Source organism: Rhinoraja longicauda, chromosome 5 (genome assembly GCF_053455715.1).
Source record: "Rhinoraja longicauda isolate Sanriku21f chromosome 5, sRhiLon1.1, whole genome shotgun sequence".
Classification (NCBI taxonomy): Eukaryota; Metazoa; Chordata; class Chondrichthyes; order Rajiformes; family Arhynchobatidae; genus Rhinoraja; species Rhinoraja longicauda.
Window position 1 is genome coordinate 76,590,850 of NC_135957.1, and position 21,127 is coordinate 76,611,976.

Consider the following 21,127-nt stretch of genomic DNA (forward strand, 5'->3'; position numbering starts at 1 on the left):
GCATGGACAAGGTAGGCCGAAGGGTCAGATTCCATACTGTAAAGCTCTGTGACTACTCAGTTATACCACAACCACAATATTACAACAGGAAAAGGATAAAACCAGATTACCAACAACAGCTCAGTTCAGACATAGAAAAGTTGCTTCAAGCTCAGTCAATCTTGCAAATTACTCTCCTCAAATATCTGAGTGTAAGCTTCTAAATGAGTGAACAGTCCGGGAGACTAGTTAAACAGCAGCCAGACATAGCTATCCTCACAGAATCATACCTTACAATGTGGCAGACCCCTCTGTCAAAATCTCTGGGCATGTTCTGCCCCAAACAGCAGGCTTGAATATGTAGGTCGGAGGGAATAATCCTGGGAGTTCATTGACTCATTCTCACAGCATCAGGTCAAACATGAGCAAGGGCACCTCACAATTACCATCCTCCCCCACCTGAGGAATCAGTGCTTCCCCCAATACGGGGTGAAAAGATGAAGTACGAGGGGAAGCTAGCAAAAAATATAAAGAAGGACAGTAAAAGCTTCTTTAGGTATGTTAAGAGAAAAAGATTAGTAAAGACAAATGTGGGTCCCTTGAAGGCAGAAACGGGTGAAATTATTATGGGGAACAAGGAAATGGCAGAAGAGTTGAGCAGGTACTTCAGATCTGTCTTCACTAAGGAAGACACAAACAATCTCCCAGATGTACTAGAGGACGGAGGATCTAGGGAGACAGAGGAACTGAAAGAAATTTGACTTAGGCAAGAAATAGTATTGGGTAGACTGATGGGACTGAAGGCTGATAAATCCCCAGGGCCTGATGATCTGCATCCCAGAGTACTCAAGGAGGTGGCTCTGGAAATCGTGGAAGCATTGGTGATCATTGTCCAATGTTCAATTGATTCCGGATCAGTTCCTGTGGATTGGAGGGTAGCTAATGTTATCCCACTTTTCAAGAAAGGAGCGAGAGAGAAAACGGGGAATTATAGACCAGTTAGCCTGACATCGGTGGTGGGGAAGATGCTGGAGTCAATTATTAAAGAGGTAATAACGGCACATTTGGATAGCCGTAAAAGGATTGGTCCAAGTCAGCATGGATTTATGATGGGGAAATCCTGCTTGACTAATCTTCTGGAATTCTTTGAGGATGTGACAAGTAAAATGGATGTAGGAGAGCCAGTGGATGTAGTGTATCTAGACTTTCAGAAAGCCTTTGATAAGGTCCCACACAGGAGGTTGGTGAGCAAAATTAGAGCACATGGCATTGGGGGTAGGGTATCAACATGGATAGAGAATTGGTTGGCAGACAGGAAGCAAAGAGTAGGAATAAACGGGTCCTTTTCAAAATGGCAGGCAGTGGCGAGTGGAGTGCCGCAAGGCTCAGTGCTGGGACCACAACTATTTACAATATATACTAATGATTTGGATGATGGAATTAAAAGTAACACGAGCAAGTTTGCAGATGACACAAACCAGTGAACTGCGAAGAGGATGTTAGGAGGTTGCAGGGTGACTTGGACAGGTTGAGTGTGTGGGCAGATGCATGGCAGATGCAGTATAATGTAGATAAATGTGAGGTTATCCACTTTGGCGGCAAAAACAAGGAGGCAGATTATTATCTCAATAGTGTCAGATTAGGTAAAGGGGAAGTGCAACGAGACCTTGGTGTCCTTGTACACCAGTCACTGAAAGTAAGTGTGCATGTACAGCTGGCAGTGAAGAAACCTAATGGCATGTTGGCCTTCATAACGAGAGGATTTGAGTATAGGAACAAAGAGATCCTTCTGCAGTTGTATAGGGCCCTGATGAGACCACATCTGGAGTATTGTGTGCAGTTTTGGTCTCCTAATTTGAGGAAGGACATCCTTGCTATTTAGGCAGTGCAGCGTAGGTTCACAAGGTTAATCCCTGAGATGGAGGGACTGTCATATGAGGAAAGACTGGGCTTGTATTCACTGGAGTTTAGAAGGATGAGAGGGGATCTTATCGAGATGTATAACATTATAAAAGGACTGGACAAGCTAGATGCAGGAAAAATGTTCCTAATGTTGGGGGTGTCCAGAACCAGGGGCCACAGTCTAAGAATAAAGGGGGGGGGGCATTTAAAACTGAGGTGAGAAGAAAAAATTTCACCCAGAGAGTAGTGAATTTGTGGAATTCTCTGCCACAGAAGGCAGTGGAGGCCAATTCACTGGATGAATTTAAAAGATAGTTAGATAGAGCTCTAGGGGCTCGTGGAATCAAGGGATATGGGGAGAAGGCAGGCACAGGTTACTGATTGTGGATGATCACAATGAATGGTTGTGCTGGCTCGAAGGGCCAAATGGCCTCCTTCTGTACATATTTTCTATGTTTCTATGTTTCTATGCTGCGGGCTTTCAGCTGTTGCCTTCCTTGGATGCGATGTCCCTCTCCTCGCCCTTCGAGGGCAGGGAAGGCCAGATCCCGGGTCGCGTACATCGTGATCGTTGTCACGAGCTCACAAAGTCATAAAGTCTTGCCGTCACATCAAAGAAACCGACTATGATGTCCTACATCACTACCACCATGCAAAATCACAGACAACGCGAGGAAGGCAGCTCAAAACAGGGCATCAGTAAGATACTGTAATGCAAATGCAGCAGCATAAATATTCACTGCTATGATCTTTATCCTCAAGGCCCATCATGTACCTAATGATACAGGACAGAAGATCAACTCTGGTTCAACGCTGAGATCAGAATGCTTAACAGGAATAATGCCAGGACTTTGTAAAAATGAAGTGGCAATTTGGTGATGTTGCAACACCATACAAATAAAAGGTAAATGATCCCATTATCCCAACATCCTAAAGGATCAAATCAAAGTTCTGCAGTCGACACAGGAATGGTGGTGGATTATCTGAAAGCATCCTCATCCAGGGCTAGCAAGTATAATAGTCAGAGCTGATACATTCAAGACTATATTGAGCCAGAAGTGCCATGGCAATGATACAGCTGAACAAATACTTTGGCTTTGAGGGTAGATCAGAGGTAAGATGCCTAGTGGCAAGTAATTCACCTTTTGACATGCCAAAGAAAAAAAACAGTTTCTCCCATGCTTCTGCTATCCAAACCACTAACCACAATCTATGGAATGAATGCCTCTCCCTCAGAAAATGTTACATTTTTTGACCAACTGCCTATTGTTACTGCAATTATAATGTCTGTCACACTAAAAGGACAGGAATTGCTTCATAATACCCATCAAATGCAGATCACCTCCCCTTAAAATGTGTTCCATCTGTTTTTTTTTTCCAAATTTCATATATAGCATATAGTATACTTGCCAAACATCCAGCCAAACTACAATCTATTCTTCCCACATTTTCTCCCAAGAGAGAATTAGCGAACTATATAAATAGATACCAGGCGTGTTGGCAAACAAACACAGGTTAAACCTCCCATGGATCACTAACCTCACAAAAAAAGAGGGAAAATTGGCACTCATATTTTCAGCTTTCCCAATAAATTTGATATTTCTGGAATATCACAATCTCACTCAATGTCAGATCCAATTCCCTGAGCTTTGAGGAAAAAAAAGGGGCTACAAGTAATTTTGGCCAACAAATGTCCAATGAACCACACTGAAGAAATAAAAAGAAAACTTGTTTTTTACATAGCTCATGACCTCATTGCCAATGAGCAATATTGTAGTCACAATTACAAAGAAAAAACCCACACGCGATTAATTGTTGTTATCAGTCATGCTGCTTGAGGAATAAATGACAAAACTTCCTCAATAAATATATGGGTGTGGTTAGTTTCAGGATCAGACATGATGGTCCCAGAAGGAATGGGTGACGTTTCGGGTCGAAACCCCTCTTCAGACCGGTTAGGGATAAGGGAAACGAGAGATATGGACGGTAATGTGGAGAAATAAAGAACAATGAATGAAAGTTATGCAAAAAAGTAACGATGATGAAGGAAACAGGCCATTGTAGCTGTTTGTAGGGTGAAAATGAGAAGCTAGTGTGATTTGGGTGGGGGAGGGATAGAGAGAGAGGGAATGCTGGGGCTACCTGAAGTGAGAGAAATCAATATTCATACCACTGGGCTGCAAGCTGCCCAAGCGAAATATGAGATGAAAGGACTGTCATGGGAGTGTGGAGTGCAGAGAAGCAGGGCAACACTTAGAGCATGGCTTTCCATTATACAAATTAGACTATTGAGAGATTGCACTCTTTCCAAGTCCAACAACGCCACACAAATATATGACAACTCGCTTCCATTGAAACAATGTTCTAATCTAGCATGCATATAAAACTTGATTTTCTAAAGAATTATAAATTATCAAAGGCCTTCAATAAATATAACATTTAAAAGACATTTGGGCAGGGAAATGGATAGAAAAGGTTTAATGGGACATGGGCCAAACATGGGCAGGTGGAACTAGCGTAGATGGGGGATCTTGGTCAATAAGGACAGGTTGGGCCGAAGGACCTGTTTCCGTGCTATATGAGTCTGAATATGAAAACCCAAAATTGGTTGACTTTTACATGTATAATTAATTTTTCTCAACAGATTGACTTGGGCATCAACCAGTACTACTTCAGTAACATAATCATTATCACATTATACACTTAAAAGTTAAATTATGTCATCTTTCTTATCTACATTGGCCAAAAGGAAGGTAAATATTCATCTCCACAAATAATATATATCAATTATTTATGCCCTTCATCTACGGAACCATGTTCAAGACATCATTGAAAATAATCTTTCTGACCACTTACGAACCTTATCCTTATTGGATTGGAGAAACTAGGTTCTGTTCCCTAAAGCAAAGAAGGTAAAAGGATTTTAAAAAGATGCACAAGATTATGAGTATGACAAAGAATAACTGTTCCGTTTAGCTGATAGCACAAGGAGTAGGAAGTATAGATATAAGATTTTGGGCAGCACATATCAGTGGAGCAGAATTGAGGATGTGAGGAAAATCATTTTTACATCACAAGTGGTAATGATCTGGAACGATCTCCACAAGGTTGGCAATGAGGATACGATCAATAATGCAAAAAGCAATCTTTACCATAGACGTCAAGTCATTTTACACTCCATTCACCACCAGGAAGGTCTCAGGGCTCTCCGGTTCTTCCTTGAACAGAGTCCCAATCAGTTTCCCTCTACTTCCACTCTCCTCAGCTGGCAGAACTTGTCCTCACCATCAACACCTTCTCTATTAATTCCTTTCTCTTTCTTCACGTTAAGGTGTAGCCATGGACACTAGCAAAGGTTCCAAATATGCCTGCCTTTTTAATGGTTACATCGAACAGTTCTTGCACCAAACATATCCCCCAAATCTTTCTCCACATCAATTCTCTCTTCCCTGTGCCCCATCTAGATGGGCACCCATTGTTTTCTTTCCCCTTCCCCCTATAGTCCTTCTTAGAAGTCCTTCTGGCTTTACATTCCGCACCTCTTCAATCTTTATATCACACATTGCCTTTTCATCTCTGGCCTTTGTCCAATCATCTACCAATCAACCCCCCCCCCCCCCCCACCCTCATCTGCACCACCGTTCACTTGCTAGACTTTGTCCTGACCCTACCTCTCTTCCAGCTTTCTCTCCCCTACTACAATCAGTCTAAAGAAGGGTTCCGACCCAAAATGTCACCTATTCATGCTCTGCAGAGATGCCGCCCCTTAACCGCTGAGTTACTCCAGCACTGCGTGACTTTTTTTTGTATTAACCAACTCCTGCAGTTCCTTATGCTTTCCAGGCTCTAATGACCCTGACTTATCTTCTCCATCCCACGGGCTCAGATTCCACCACAGGTCTGAACTTTACAAGATCTGAATAATGTTTCTCCAGTGTGATGTTGGGACATCAATAGACAATAGACAATAGGTGCAGGAGGAGGCCATTCGGCCCTTCGAGCCAGCACCGCCATTCAATGTGATCATGGCTGATCATTCTCAATCAGTACCCCGTTCCTGCCTTCTCCCCATACCCCCTGACTCCGCTATCCTTAAGAGCTCTATCCAGCTCTCTCTTGAATGCATTCAGAGAATTGGCCTCCACTGCCTTCTGAGGCAGAGAATTCCACAGATTCACAACTCTCTGACTGAAAAAGTTTTTCCTCATCTCAGTTCTAAATGGCCTACCCCTTATTCTTAAACTGTGGCCCCTTGTTCTGGACTCCCCCAACATTGGGAACATGTTTCCTGCCTCTAACGTGTCCAACCCCTTAATAATCTTATACGTTTCGATAAGATCTCCTCTCATCCTTCTAAATTCCAGTGTATACAGCAAGGTCAGGCTGTGCGACCAGGCTCTGAGTAAAGAATCTGGTTTAATTTTTTTAAATTCCTATGGTTAGATAATCTATTTCAGTTTACACTAGGACTATCCTGGGAGTGAATAGGTGAATGATGGCTGGCATGGACTCGGTGGGCCAAAGGGCCTGTTTCTATACTGTATCTCTAAACTAAATGACAGCTTGAATATGATATCAGAAATCAATTGCTGACTGAATCAACATAAAAAGAGCAAGACGGCAGTGGAAACTAGGAAACAAACAACATTTAATATCTGTGCTGGGGGAAATTAGGCACTGTGAGAAATATTTATTTGCAAATATTTAGGTAAGCCCAAGACATAATCTGAATGCCAAATGTACCTCAGCATGTTAGCTCAGTGCTTGGATACCTGACAAACTATTTACAGAAATGTATAACATATCACACCCTGCTGGTAGGATAATTTGCAGCTTACACTCAAACTGGTCCATGCTGACTTGTTTCTTTTCAGTATGATAGATTAACATTGTTATAACATTTTGAAAATGGAATTGTAAACTAAAAGTGAAATTTAGAATATTCTCACATATTCAATAAAATTAACTCCTTTGTTTCCACCATATAGTGCTCGGTGATCAATCCTTCAATCAAGTCAACATTTACTTACACACCTGAACTGTGGTGCTGATCTCTGCAGCAAATCCTCCTGTTATCGGAGCTTCATGGCTAATAAGCAACCTTCCAGTTTTTACCACAGACTGAAAAAGAAAAAGGAAATTATTTAATACTAAAATGCACAACTTGAAACATTATGGCATAAAGTGTTAACAAATAATAGAATCATGCTATTTCATAATGGAAAGACATGTTGAAGACAGACTCAAAATAGCAACAAAGAAAGAATCTTTGTCCAGAATTGGCACTGCACCACATTTCTGCGCACTGCACAATTCAATTTCAATTGAAAAATAAACAGGGACACACAGAATCTGACATGCTAATGTCTAGGTTTCAAATTGAGAGATGGTAGCTGGATTTGCAGGGTCGAAGCTAAGGAGTGGTGGTGTTGTTGAATGGGTTTTCGGGATAGTATATCAGGGTTTGTTGAAGGTTGTGGGACTTCGGCTAGACATTGTTGGGCTGTTGAATCAGTTTTTTGGGGTGGTAGCTGATGTTTGGAGGACAGAGATTTTTAAGTGATTACTCAGGCTTTGAATACTCTGTGTGCTTGACATATGAACATACAGAGAGAACCCAGACATGAACAATGCTTTCCATAAACCAGCAAAGCATCTTTGGGTGCTGATTCCATAAATGTAATTAATGCTTGCATAACCAGTGCCATCAACCTACGAGACCAGCTTCTGCAAGATGGAAAAAAATGCTTGTTCGGGCAGGAGCCAAGCCCACGCTATGAACCAGATAGTTCCCCTATAAGTCATTTGTCTTCATGCTCCCTCTTACACCCACAGTTTCCATCAGCACTATCCAATGACTCAAATTCTGCTCCCACCCCATCTCTCTAAGACCATGATCCTTGCAGAGACCCAGAGCACTCGGTACCAGGCCTGCACCAACCAAATTCTGTTCCAGATACACTTCTGTCAATGTAGAAGGAAATGGTTTACACCGAAGATAGACACAAAATGTTGGAGTAACTCTGGCAGCATCTCAGGAGAGAAAGAATGGGTAACGTTTCTGGTCAAGACCCTTCCTCAGACTGAATGAAGATGCTACCTATCCCCGAAGAAGGGTCTCGACCTGAAACGTCACCCATTCCTTCTCTCCTGAGATGCTGCCTGACCTGCTGAGTTACTCCAGCATTTTGTGAATAAATACCTTCGATTTGTACCAGCATCTGCAGTTATTTTCTTACACTACCTATCCCGCTGAGTTACACCAGCACTTTGTGTCACACTTCTATCAACACTGAACTAGCACTATTGCCTCATGACCTCTGTAAGCTGCCACACAATCCCAGCAGCATCCAGACCCCCTTATTTAACTCCACATGATGCTAATGTAAAGGCCCACAGCACCAAACTAACCTACGTGACCCCAAGCTAAGAGTGTGTGACTGCAAGCTATCACCGCAGAACCTGACCAAATACCCAAAAGCCTAAATAATCACCTAAAAATCTCTAGCTACGGTACTTCAACCATCAGCTACCACTCCAAATACCTGATGAACAGCGCCCCAGCATCGAGCCAATGTTCCTCAAACCCCAGCCACCATCTCACAAACCTTGATGAATAACACAATGAATACTATGAATAACAACTCCTGAACTACGATCCTGCAAATCACAGCTATCATCCCCCATCTGCTACTCAAAGCCTAGCTATTAGCAGGTAACTTCTGGTTGGAGTGATTTGCATTTGGTTTGCATTTGAGGGGAGATTGAGTATACAGGCCTAGTCTACTCACAGTTTCAAAGAATGAGAAGAGGATTCACTGAATTTTACAAAATGCTTTCCAAAGCTTGACAAGTTTTAGTGTTTAGTTTATTTTTGTCACGTGAAAAGCTTTTGTTTGTGTCAAGAGAAAAGACTACATCTGAATAGAATTAAGCCGCGCACAGTGCACAGATAAAGGATAAAGATTAAAAGATTGGAACAATTGTAATGGATGATAGCAAAGCCTCTTCTGGGACCGGAACGCAAACAGTTGGCACATTCTGGTGCCTTCTGAGAATGTGCCCCCTGGCTCGGATGTCTAGACATGGGGTCACATTCAAAGAATAAGGAGTAGGCCATTTAAGACTGAGTTGTGGAAAGATTTTATCATGTAAAGGTTGCTAATTACCATATATTATTATATATAATTTATATATTATATAAAATAGTATATAAAATAGTGTTTCTGTTGTTATATAATAATACTATATACTATACTATATATATATATTATAATATATATTATTGTATAGATTAATATATTATTTTGTTACATTAATATGTTGTTATATTAATATAATACTAATATGTCCTACAACTCAGTGGCACAGTGGTAGAGTTGTGTCCTGATAGCGCCGGAGACCCGGTTTCGAACCCGACTACAGGTGCTGGCTGTACGGAGTTTGTATGTTCTCCCTGTGACCGCGTGAGTTTTTGCCGGTTGCTCCGGTTTCCTCCCACACTCCAAAGACGTACCGATTTGCAGGTTAATTGGCTTTGGTAGAGATTATAAATTGTCCCTAATGTGTGGGATAGTGCTGGTGTGCGGGGATCTCTGGTCGGTGCGGACCCAGTGGGCGTCAGTCTGTGAATCCTATCCACTAATCACAATCCCCCATCTATGGCGCTGCAAATCAATTTGCCTCCCTGTAGCTCTTGCTTATCAATCATAGCTACTGGCCATCAAACTGCAACTCCTGACCCTCTAATTACACAAAATGTTGGAGTAACTCAGCAGGACAGGCAGCATCTCTGGAGAGAAGGAATGGGTGGCGTTTCGGGCTGAGACCCTTCTTCAGACTCGACCCGAAACGTTACCCATTCCTTCTCTCCAGAGATTCTGCCTATCCCACTGAGTTGCCCCACCATTTTGTGTCTACCTTCGATTTAAACCAACATCTGCAGTTCTTGCCTACACCCTCTAATTGCATCTGTACCATCCCTGCCCAACAGATATATTTCCCCAGCCACCACCCTGCAACCTCTGACCACTATTGTAACCTGTAGCTGCCACCCTGTGATCGTCACCCTGCCCTGCAACCCTTGCTCACTCATCCCATAATCAACCATCAATTGCAACTCTCAGCCACTGCTCTGAAACCTCTATGTATAACACCTCTCAATTTGACAATACAATCATCAAACCCCAACAACCAACAACCACCCCAGTAAATGTACTGCAATTCCAATGTACCATCCCAGAGCTCCTCATAACCAATCGGAGCCCATTTACAGTCCTGCAACTCCCAGCAGCCATTCCAATGCCCACTGTGGTGCAGCTGGTAGAGCTGCTGCCTCACAGCACCAGAGACCCGGGTTCGATCCTGACCTCTGGTGCAGTCTGTGCAGTGGAGTTTGCACATTCTCCCTGTGACTGCATGGGTTTCCTCCGTGTCCTCCTGTTTCCTCCCACATTCCAAAGACGTGCGGGTTTGTAGGTTAATTGTCATCTATAAATTGCCCCTCGTGTGTGGCGAGTGGATGAGAAAGTGGGATAAGGTAGAACTAGTGTGAACGGGCGATCAATGGTCGGCATGGACTTAATGGGCCTAAGGGACTGTTTCCATCTGATATCTCAGAACAAAAGAAACTGTCCTGCAAATCTCTGCCTACCATCTCCCAATTCCAGGCTGCTGTCCAACCTTCCAGGCTGCTGTTTGCTTACTTGCCTCCTCTTGATTAGTTCTCACACTCCCCCTAATGGTCCTTAGCAAACAACCCATTCTCCAAAATAGCTTGCCCCAAGTGTTACTTTAGTTTAGAGTTTAGTTTAGTTTAGACATACAGCATGGAAACCGGCCATTCATCCCACCGAGTCCGCACTGACCAGCGACCCCCACACACTAACACTATAGTATACACACTAGGGACAATTTGCAATTATACCAAGCCAATTAGCCTACAAACCAGTACATCTTTGGAGTGTGGGAGGAAATCAGAGATCCTGGAGAAAACACAAGCAGGGTAGAACGTACCAACTCTGTACAAACAGCACCCGCAGTCATGATCGAACCCGGGTCTCTGGCGTTCTAAGGCAACAACTTTACTGCTGTGCCTTCTTCAAGCCTTACACTTTCAATTGTCAAGCTTATCCCCATCTGCGTGCTCCCCAGTAGCTCCAGCCAATTTCTGCCTCCCATTTTCACACAGGCACATGACACCCTGGACCTCTCGCACAAATACATTTCTGAGCAACAAACATGGGAACACAATGTTCATTGACCCATTGAGCAGCAACTGACTCATTTGTACATGTACTCTCTGAGTCTATTTCTTTTCTCAACATACTGCTGTTAAGATTTACCTTCAAACCTCAGTTTTTAATCTTATCCTCAATCCAAGATAAAAACTATTGGAAATAGTTATTTTCAACCCAGTATGAGATTTCTACGTACATATCATCGCCCTTCAATGCTAATTGCCTGTTTTTAACTGTAAATTATATATTCCAGATTTTAAATTTGGCAATGACATTAAAGAACAGCTTTGCAGTGCTAATCAAATACAGCGCTACATACAGTGCCCACCATAATGTTTGGGACAAAGACCCATCATTTATTTATTTGCCTCTGTACTCCACAATTTGAGATTTGTAATAGAAAAAAATCACATGTGGCTAAAGTGCACATTGTCAGATTTTAATAAAGGCCATTTTTATACATTTTAGTTTCACCATGTAGAACAGATCAGAAACACTCTTCAGGAGTCAGGTGTGGATTTGTCAATGACCACTCTCCGCAGAAGACTTCATGAACAGAAATACAGAGGCTACACTGAAGATGGTTAGCTGCAAAATAGGATGGCCAGGATACAGTTTGCCAAGAAGTACTTAAAAGAGCAACCATAGTCTGGAAAAAGGTCTTGTGGACATATGACACAAAGTTTAACTTATATCAGAGTGATGGCAAGAGCAAAGTATGGAGGAGAGAAGGAACTGCCCAAGATCCAAAGCATACCACCTTATCTGTGGAACACGGTGGTGGGGGTGTTATGGCCTGGGCATGTATGGCTGCTGAAGGTACTGGCTCACTTATCATCATTGATGATACAACTGCTGATGGTTGGAACATAATGAATTCTGAAGTGTATACACACACCCTATCTGCTCAAGTTAAAACAAATGTCTCAAAACTCATTGGCCGGCGGTTCATTCTACAGCAAGACAATGATCCCAAACATACTGCTAAAGCAACAAAGGAGTTTTTCAAAGCTAAAAAATGGTAATTTCTTCAGTGACCAAGTTAATCGCCCGATCTGAACCCAATTGAGCATGCCTTTTACATGCTGAAGAGAAAACTGAAGGGGACTAGCCCCGAAAACAAGCATAAGCTAAAGATGGCTGCAATACAGGTTTGGCAGAGCATCATCAGAGAAGACACCCAGCAACTGGTGATGTCCATGAATCGTAGACTTCAAGCAGTCATTGCATGCAAAGGATATGCAACAAAATACTAAACATGACTACTTTTATTTACATGACATTGCTGTGTCCCAATCTTTATGGTGCCCTGAAATGGGGGACTATGTATAAACACTGTAATTTCTACATGGTGAAACCAAAATGTATAAAAATGGCCTTTATTAAAATCTGACAATGTGCACTTTAACCACATATGATTTTTTTCTATTACAATCTCAAATTGTGGAGTACAGAGGCAAATAAATAAATGATGAGTCTTTGTCCTAAACATTATGGAGGGCACTGTATATTCATCTTTTAAGATGTTTTGTATCAGAAATCCACATTGGCTAATTTGGATTTGAGTATACTTGGTGCCATATATTCAATTGAAAGTACAGTTCAATAAACTTGACTCTCTCCCAGTCAGAAAAATGTGAAATGTACTACTATTCAGAATTCCTGTGGCATGTTATATGGTACGGAAGGATATGGATCATGTGCAGTCTTGAAGAAATCAGTTTAACCTGCATCATGTTTGACACCAAAATTGTGGACCACAAGGCTTGTTTCTCTTTTGTACTCTGATATGTTGCATGCATGAACAAGGACGGTTGAATTGTCTTGACTATAACTAGTAGGTAGATAGAAACTTCCAGCTCATAAACAAGCCTTGAACACATTCCAATACATTCCACCCGCTGGAGTGGGTGAGGTAGCATCTCTGGAGAACATGGATAGCCAATGTTAGCCAATGTTACCACAGAATGGATTTTATCAGGATCAATCACAACTTGGTTTGGAAACAGCTCCATCCAAGATCGCAAGAAATTGCAACGAATTGTGCCGCAGTCCAGACCATCACACAATCCAATCTCTCTTCCGTTGACTCCATTATACCTCACACTGCCCAGCAAGGCCAGCAGCATAATCAAGGACGAGTCGTACCCTGACCACTTCCCCTTCTCCTCTCTCCCATCAGGCAAACGGTATAGAAGTGTGAAAACGCACAACTCCAGATTCGGAATTCTGCAGATGCACCATAGAAAGCTTCAGTTTAGTATTGCAACTGCTCTGCCTGAGACTTAGAAATTGCAGAGGAATGAACACTGCCCAGTCCATCATGTTTATAGCTTCAAGGAACAGAATTAGGCCATTTGGCTCATCAAGTCCACTCTGCCAATCAATCATCTCTGACTTATCTTTCCCTCCCATCCCCATTCTCCTGCCTTCACCTCCTTCCAGGGTTCTCCACCCTTTATTGTTCACTCTCCCATCTATACTCTGGTTACCAGCTCCTGAGTAAGGGCGCATATTAAGTCCCATTTCTGGTCTATGGTGACATACACACACCTACATTCCTGGCTCTGGCAGTGCGCCTAACCAAACTCCGTTAGAAGCTCCACTCACACACCTACAGGGATGCAGCCAGGGTTCCCAACACTATTGGATGTGCAGCCAGAGTTGGAGACTGGAATGCAGAATGGAGTCATAGAGTTACACAGCGTGGAAACAGGCCCTTTTGGCTAACTTGCCCACACCAACCAACATCTCCCATCTACACCAGTCCCACTTGTCTGCGTTTGGCCATTATCCCTCTAAACCAGGGCCATCTTTACAGCATTATGAGCCCCGGGCAAAGCAGTGTACTGGGGCCCCTACGACAACTCTCCTCCTCCCACCCTCCCCGTCGCCCCCACCGTTACTCTCCCCCACCCCCCTTTCCCTACCAGACCCCCCCTGTCGTGCCGGCGAAAAGCACTTACCGAAAAGCACTTAGCGATGGACTTAGGGTGCTACATTGTTGCGAAAAGCACTTACAGATCGCTGTGAGAAGCACTTAGGGATGGAAAAGCAAAGCACTTAGGGAGCTAATTGTTGCGAAACAGATCGCTGTGAGAAGCACTTAGGGATGGAAAATGTTGCGAAAAAAATACTTAGGGACCGAAAATGTTGCGAAAAAAGCACTTATTGAACCTACATTTTTAAAGTAGTATTTATTTATTGCAAGTCACTTAACATACACAGATCTGCATGGGGCCCCTATGCTCGTGGGGCCCCGGGCAAGTGCCCATCAGGCCCATGCATTAAGACGGCCCTGCTCTAAACTTGTCCTATCCATGTACCTCTCTAATTGCTTCTTAAACGTTGCGATGGTCCCTGCCTCAACTACCTCCTCCGACCGCTTGTTCCATACATCCATCACCCTTTGTATGAAAAAGTTACCTCTCAGATTCCTATTAAATCTTTCCCCCTTCACCTTAAACCAATTTCTTCTTGTTCTCGATTCCCTTGCTTTGGGCAGGAGACTCCGTGCATCCACCCAATCTCTTCCTCTCATGATGTTATACATCTCTATAAGATCACCCCTCCAGGAATCTCTCCTCAACCTCTCCTTATAGCTCAGACCCCCAAATCCTTACAACATCCTGGTAAATCTTCTCTGCACCCTTTACAACTTAACAACGTTTGTCCTGGTGGATAAGTTGGTTGGTCTGATTAGGAGTTTGGGTAGAACGGAGAACCAGCATAGTTAGATGTGTAAGCGCAGCCGGGTACCGGTGTGGTAAGATGCGAGGCGAGGGCAAGGACTGGCAGAGTTAGATGTGCGGGCAGAGGTGGAACCAGTGTGGCAAGATGAGAGGTAGAACACAAACTGACATGGTTAGATAAGCAGGCAGGGCCAAAGACCAGAACATAATTGTGTGCATTGATCAGACCCCAGTCAAGAGTAAAACACTGGCAACCCGGCATTAAGCCAGTTCAGGTAACGGACATTTGCCATTACATAATTCACAAATCGTTGCTCAAAAATCTGAGATCAGAATTTGTGTGTCAATTTTTACTTCATACTCAGCTCACATTTCTAGGCACAGATGATGTGGCTTCGCATTACAGAACATTTCTGAGAACTCAGTCAACCTCCCCCCCCCCCCCCCCCCCCCCCAACCCCCCGCCCGCACTCCCCCAACCCGGCAATGCAGAGGTTGGCTGTAAACAAGTAAAATATTAATTGGTAGAAAAAGAATAAAGCAAGCACCAAGTAAATGACTGCTTTGGAGCCAATATTGCACAAAAAGCTGAAATTACTTTAATTTTTATGTTTGTGTGATTTCTAGCAAAATTGTAAATTAACACAAAACAGATTGAGCAACATATAATCAGAGAGAAATCGCCAAAGAGAAGTTTATTGAATGAATATGCAACTCAAAAACTCTTCCTGGATGAATTAAATTTCAGAACTTCTCAGCCACAGAAACTTTCACCACACATGTATTTTCAACTCCTTTAAAAAAAGTAATCAGTAGTTGAATGTTAAATCTGCATGGATCAATGAAATCTAAAATTATGGGAATTAACTCGTAAACTCTGTTTTGGGGAGTATCTTCATTTTTTAAAACATGCAAAAACAATCAAAAGATCAGCAACTATTTCCCACATTTAGAACAAATTTACAGTTCTATATTGTAAAAGGCACTGATTAGAAACACAAAGACAAAAGCAAATTACTATTTTCAGCTTCGTTAATTTTCCCTGGTCTCCTAATTTTGCTGAGTGTTCTTGAACTTTAGCTGAAACAAATCTCCAATATTAACTATGGGTTTCCAGAAATTGAGTACAGATGCTTCGAAAAAAACATAGATGGATGGGAGGGTGGGGGAAAAAAAACTTGTTTTAATGAACATGTCAAGAAAAAGCTAGAAATAATAGAACATGGAAAAAAATCTATATGAATAAGATGTGAATTTAGGAAAATGGACTGAAAAAAATCAAAAACTAAAAATCCAAAACCTGGGAGAAAGTAAAATTCAACCTACAAAATTCAGTCTGACTTAATATAAACGATATGGATTATATTTAGATTTAGTTATTTGAAAGTAAAATGCAATAAATCACTTCTTTCAAACTGGATAACTAAAATGTATTATTCCATCTTACATGTAATCCACCAGATGTTTTAGAAGAAAACTATTTTTCCCTCAACATATACAAAAGCAACAAAATAAGTAATTTTATTATTCACCTATTAACAAAGAAAATCCAAAAGATAAAAACTTCTAAGTTCAGGATAAAGTAAATATTTCCAATCTGTACAGCTGAAGTCAATTACTAAACTAATAACATACTAAATAATTCATTCCAGCAGAACAATTGCTGAAATAGTGTTACTTAACAAATTTGCACTAACTGTTTGCTTATGTGGGATGTATCATGATAATGTGTTTCATGATAATGTGTGTCATGATAATGATTGCTGTGTTTCCATGATCTAACCAAGTGTCCATGGAAGATGTATATTGTTAGCCAAAGAACCATCAGCTCCTGCCTGAATGACTGAATCTTGGAAAAGACCATGCTGAAAGCATTAACAGATTCCCATTTTATCAGGTAATTCCCTTATCAATTAATTTTTAACTGGAATCTTTTGTTTGCTTAGATGCAAAATCTGTGCAAACCTCAACGATCTTCTCCAAAGGGATGGCCGTGGGGAGAGTTTAAAAACTTCAAGTTCATGGGTGTGCACATCTCTGATGTTCTGTCGTGGGCCCAGTGCATTGATGCAATCACAAAGAAAGCCCGTCGATGCCTCTACTTCTTCAGAAGTTTGAGAAGCTTTGGCACGTCGCCGATATTCTCTTGAACTTCTACAGTGCACAGCGGAGAGCATACTCACTGGTTACATTACTGCCTGGTTTGGTAACTCGGCCACCCAAGAACGTAGGAGGCTGCGGAAAGAGTTAAGCATCGCTCGATTCACCGTGTGTGTTGACCTCCCCAACATCGAAGGTATCAACAGTGCCTCAAAAGGCAGCTAATGTCATGATAGATCCACATCACTCTGGCCATGTTCTCATTTCACTGCAACCATTGGGAAGAAGATACAGGAGCCTGAGAACAAATTATCTCTAGATTCAAGAACATCTTTTTGCCATGAACTTTCAGGCTCTTGAATCACACTGTACAATTCAAATCACAAGCCTTCCTTAGCATTGAACAACTGTGAACTTTAAGGGTTGCACTATATGCTTCAGCTTGCACCATTATGATCTGCTTACTTAGTATAGCTGACAATTTATTGTATTCATGTTTATTGTAAATTAATTTGTACTGTGGTGGTAACTTGCCCTTAAAAGCATCAGCAAGCAAGCATTTAATTGTTCCATTCCTGGCGCAAATGCCAATTAAAACTCGTGACTCTTGAAATGATTAACGTTAAACAGCACTGACATCAACTGTGATCCATCCACGAGTCTATTTGCTACCAGCTCTGTGTTTTGAAATAAGCCAAGTTGATGGCTGGAATTGGTTAGTTAATTACAATCTTTATTTCTTTTGTTTTTCAATTCAGAATTATTTATAATGTGCAAGACTGAACAATGAATGGTAATGGAACATTTGACTGAACAAACTGTGGCCATTCTTAAGCGCTTAAACTAAGCTTCCTTGATAGACTACTAATTTGTACAGGAAAGAGAAAAAATTGAAGTTTTGTATAACGAATATTTAAAAGCTTTGATGTGAATACAAAACTTTCTTTTCGTAGACTGTGTACATGTGCCATGCTAATGACATTTTCAGTTTAGTTCAGTAAGTAAGTTGTTTTTTACAAGGAAGCCTTGGGATCTTCTTAGGCCCCCCTCGGTCATGGCTGACCATGGGTGATGCATCCTAGTTGACTGCTTGCTCCACACCTCGGCTAGAGCAGCAGGAAGTACATTTAAAAAAAATAGTATTGTGTGGGATTGGTGGGTTAATCTTGGATTGAATAAAGGATTGACAGTTAACATCCATTTATTTGTGCATTTAGATCTATAAGATGACCAAGACACAAGACATTGTAGATGCTGGAATCTTGATCATCTGAAGAAGAGTCCTGACCCGGAACATCATCTGTGCATTTCCTCCACAGATGCTGCCTGACCTGTTGACATGCAAGATTCCAGCATCTGCAGATCTTTGTCTCTCCATTGTACTGCTGAGGGAACTCAGCATGCCAGGTAGAATTCGTGGAGGGAAATGGACTGGCAATGTTTCGGGTCAGATCCCTTCTTCAGACTTTCCATTTAACTCAAGATGCTGCCTGACTGCTGAGTTCCTCGAGTAGGTTTGGGTTTTTTTTTGCTAGAAGATTCGTAAGCACGGAAGTGATGAATGTTTAATCTTTTGTAGAAATGTGCAGGTTCCTCCATTACAGCATCAAACTGCCTCTTGGAATTAATGCAATGGCTTGCCGTCTTGTTATCAGGATGAGCATTCCAGATATCAGTCACATTTGATGCTAACCGTGCATGGTCATCAACCGTAATTCCTTCTTTCCCTACAAATGCTGCCTGACCTGCAAAACCATGATGCAATATCTTTCCACATCCTATTATTTTACCTGCATTTTCTCGAGAAACCTGCACACATTTCTGAACAACTACGGCAGTGCAGCGGTAGGGTAGCCGCCAGAGACTAACACTAGAGGATACGGTAGATACATGCAATGGAATATCAAAAGTTGTTACAAAATAAACATGCAGATGGGTAGTCAACTGGCAAGTGAATTTCAGTGTTGTGACGTGAGGCGGGAAAATCATAACCATCAAAGCGGTACAATGGCATGTCAGTCAGCACTGCTATCCCACAACTTCAATGAACTGCAGTTATCATGACCTCAAATGCTGTCTGTGTATGGTTTACATATTTTCCTTTTGACTACATTGTTTTTCTATAGGGGCTCTGGTTTCCTCCCACATCTCAAAGATATGCCAGTCGGTTAATTGATTCTAGTGTCAGGGAATGACAGCAGGAATAATCTGAAGGGGCACTTGATGGACCTCTGAAAGAGAATGCTAAAGGGAAATAATTCCTTCTCTCCAGAGATGCTGCATGACCTGCTGAGTTACGCCAGCATTTTGTGTCTATCCTCGATGATAGAATGGGATTGCTGGAATGTTCAGATACACCACACTTGATGGGCCAAATGACTCCTACGTGATACGAAGATACATGAAATAGAAAAATAAATATATAAGATAGACGGACAATGATTAAATAAGTTCTGTAAAGAGAGCACTCCAAACAATTAAAAAATACTAACAAACCACAGACATGGAATTCAAAAGTAAAGTTTAGTTTATGGCCTTAGACATTTGGAGCACAATACACTATTCCATGTTAAAAGTTAATGGAGGGGGTACTAAAGATCTCTTGAGAGAACTGCAGTGGAGGAGATCATTGGGAAAGTTCCAGTTTTTTATTTGGAAACAACACAGCATGTTGACCTTAAAAAGGTTTAGAAGTTAGATTTTGATTTATGCAGTGCCATTCTTAATCTCACGCTCATCCTTGACATCATCAATTGAGCTGGATAATAAAGATGTCCTGGAAATGTGGGCCAATTCAGAGGAAACAGCAGCATTCTTTGGAAACTAGGTTAATTCCCAGAATGGCGGGACTATCATATGTTGAAAGACTGGAGCGACTAGGCTTGTATACACTGGAATTTAGAAGGATGAGAAGAGATCTTATCGAAACGTATAAGATTATTAAGGGGTTGGACACATTAGAGGCAGGAAACATGTTCCCAATGTTGGGGGAGTCCAGAACAAGGGGCCACAGTTTAAGAATAAGGGGTAGGCCATTTTTAGAACTGAGATGAGGAAAAACTTTTTCAGTCAGAGTTGTGAATCTGTGGAATTCTCTGCCTCAGAAGGCAGTGGAAGCCAATTCTCTGAATGCATTCAAGAGAGAGCTGGATAGAGTTCTTAAGGATAGCGGAGTCAGGGGGGTATGGGGAGAAGGCAGGAACGGGGTACTGATTGAGAATGATCAGCCATGATCACATTGAATGGCGGTGCTGGCTCGAAGGGCCGAATGGCCTCCTCCTGCACCTATTGTCTATTGTCTATTTAAATGACACAGCGTGTTGACCTTAAAAGGTCTGGAGGTTAGATTTTGATTTACGCAGTGCCATTCTCAATCTCACGCTCTTATTCTCTTAAGAAGCATCTCGACCCGAAACGTCACCCATTTCTTCTCTCCAAGAAGGGTCTCAACCCAAAAAGTCATCCATTCCTTCTCCCCAAGGGTCTCAATCCGAAATGTCACCTGTTCCTTCTCTCCAAGAAAGGTCCCGACCCGAAATGTCAGCCATTCCTTCTCTCCTGAGATGCTGCCTGACCCGCTGAGTTACACCAACATTTTTTGTTCCCCCAACATTTCCGTCAACTCCAATGGGATCACACTACTGGCCACATCTTCCCATCGCCACCCCTTTCTGCTTTCCGCAGAGACCATTCCCTCCTTAACTCCCTGGTCCACTCATCCCTTCCCACCCAAACCACCCCCTCCTCAGGTACTTTCCCCTGCAACCGCAGGAGATGCAACACCAGTCCCTTTACCTCTCCCCTCGACTCCATCCCAGGACCCAAACAGTCTTTCCAGGTGAGGCAGAGGTTCACCTGCACCTCCTCCAACCTCATCTATTGTATCCGCTGTTCCCGATGTCAACTTCTCTACATCGGTGAGATCAAACGCAGGCTCGGCGATTGTTTTGCTCAACGCCATCGCTCAGTCCGCCTTAACCAACCTGATCTCCCGGTGGCTGAGCACTTCAACTCCCCCTCCCACTCCCAGTCTGACCTTTCTGTCATGGGCCTCCTCCATGGTCATAGTGAGGCCCACAGCAAATTGGAGGAACAGCACCTCATATTTCGCTTGGGCAGTTTACACCCCAGCGGTATGAACATTGACTTCTCTAACTTCAGATAGTTCCTCTGTCCCTCTCTTTCCCCTCCCCCTTCCCTGTTCTCCAACTGTCT

General features: G+C 42.3%; 1 protein-coding gene across 2 annotated transcripts in view; it reads right to left on the minus strand.

Moving 5' to 3' along the window:
- bckdhb (branched chain keto acid dehydrogenase E1 subunit beta) overlaps positions 1 to 21,127 on the minus strand; it is a 159,819-nt gene that overhangs the window by 46,481 nt on the left and 92,211 nt on the right. For both annotated transcript variants that reach the window (XM_078399826.1, XM_078399825.1), the window contains exon 9: positions 6,916 to 7,002. In XM_078399826.1, the coding sequence (XP_078255952.1) occupies positions 6,916 to 7,002 (87 nt within the window). The remainder of the gene's footprint in view (positions 1 to 6,915; positions 7,003 to 21,127) is intronic.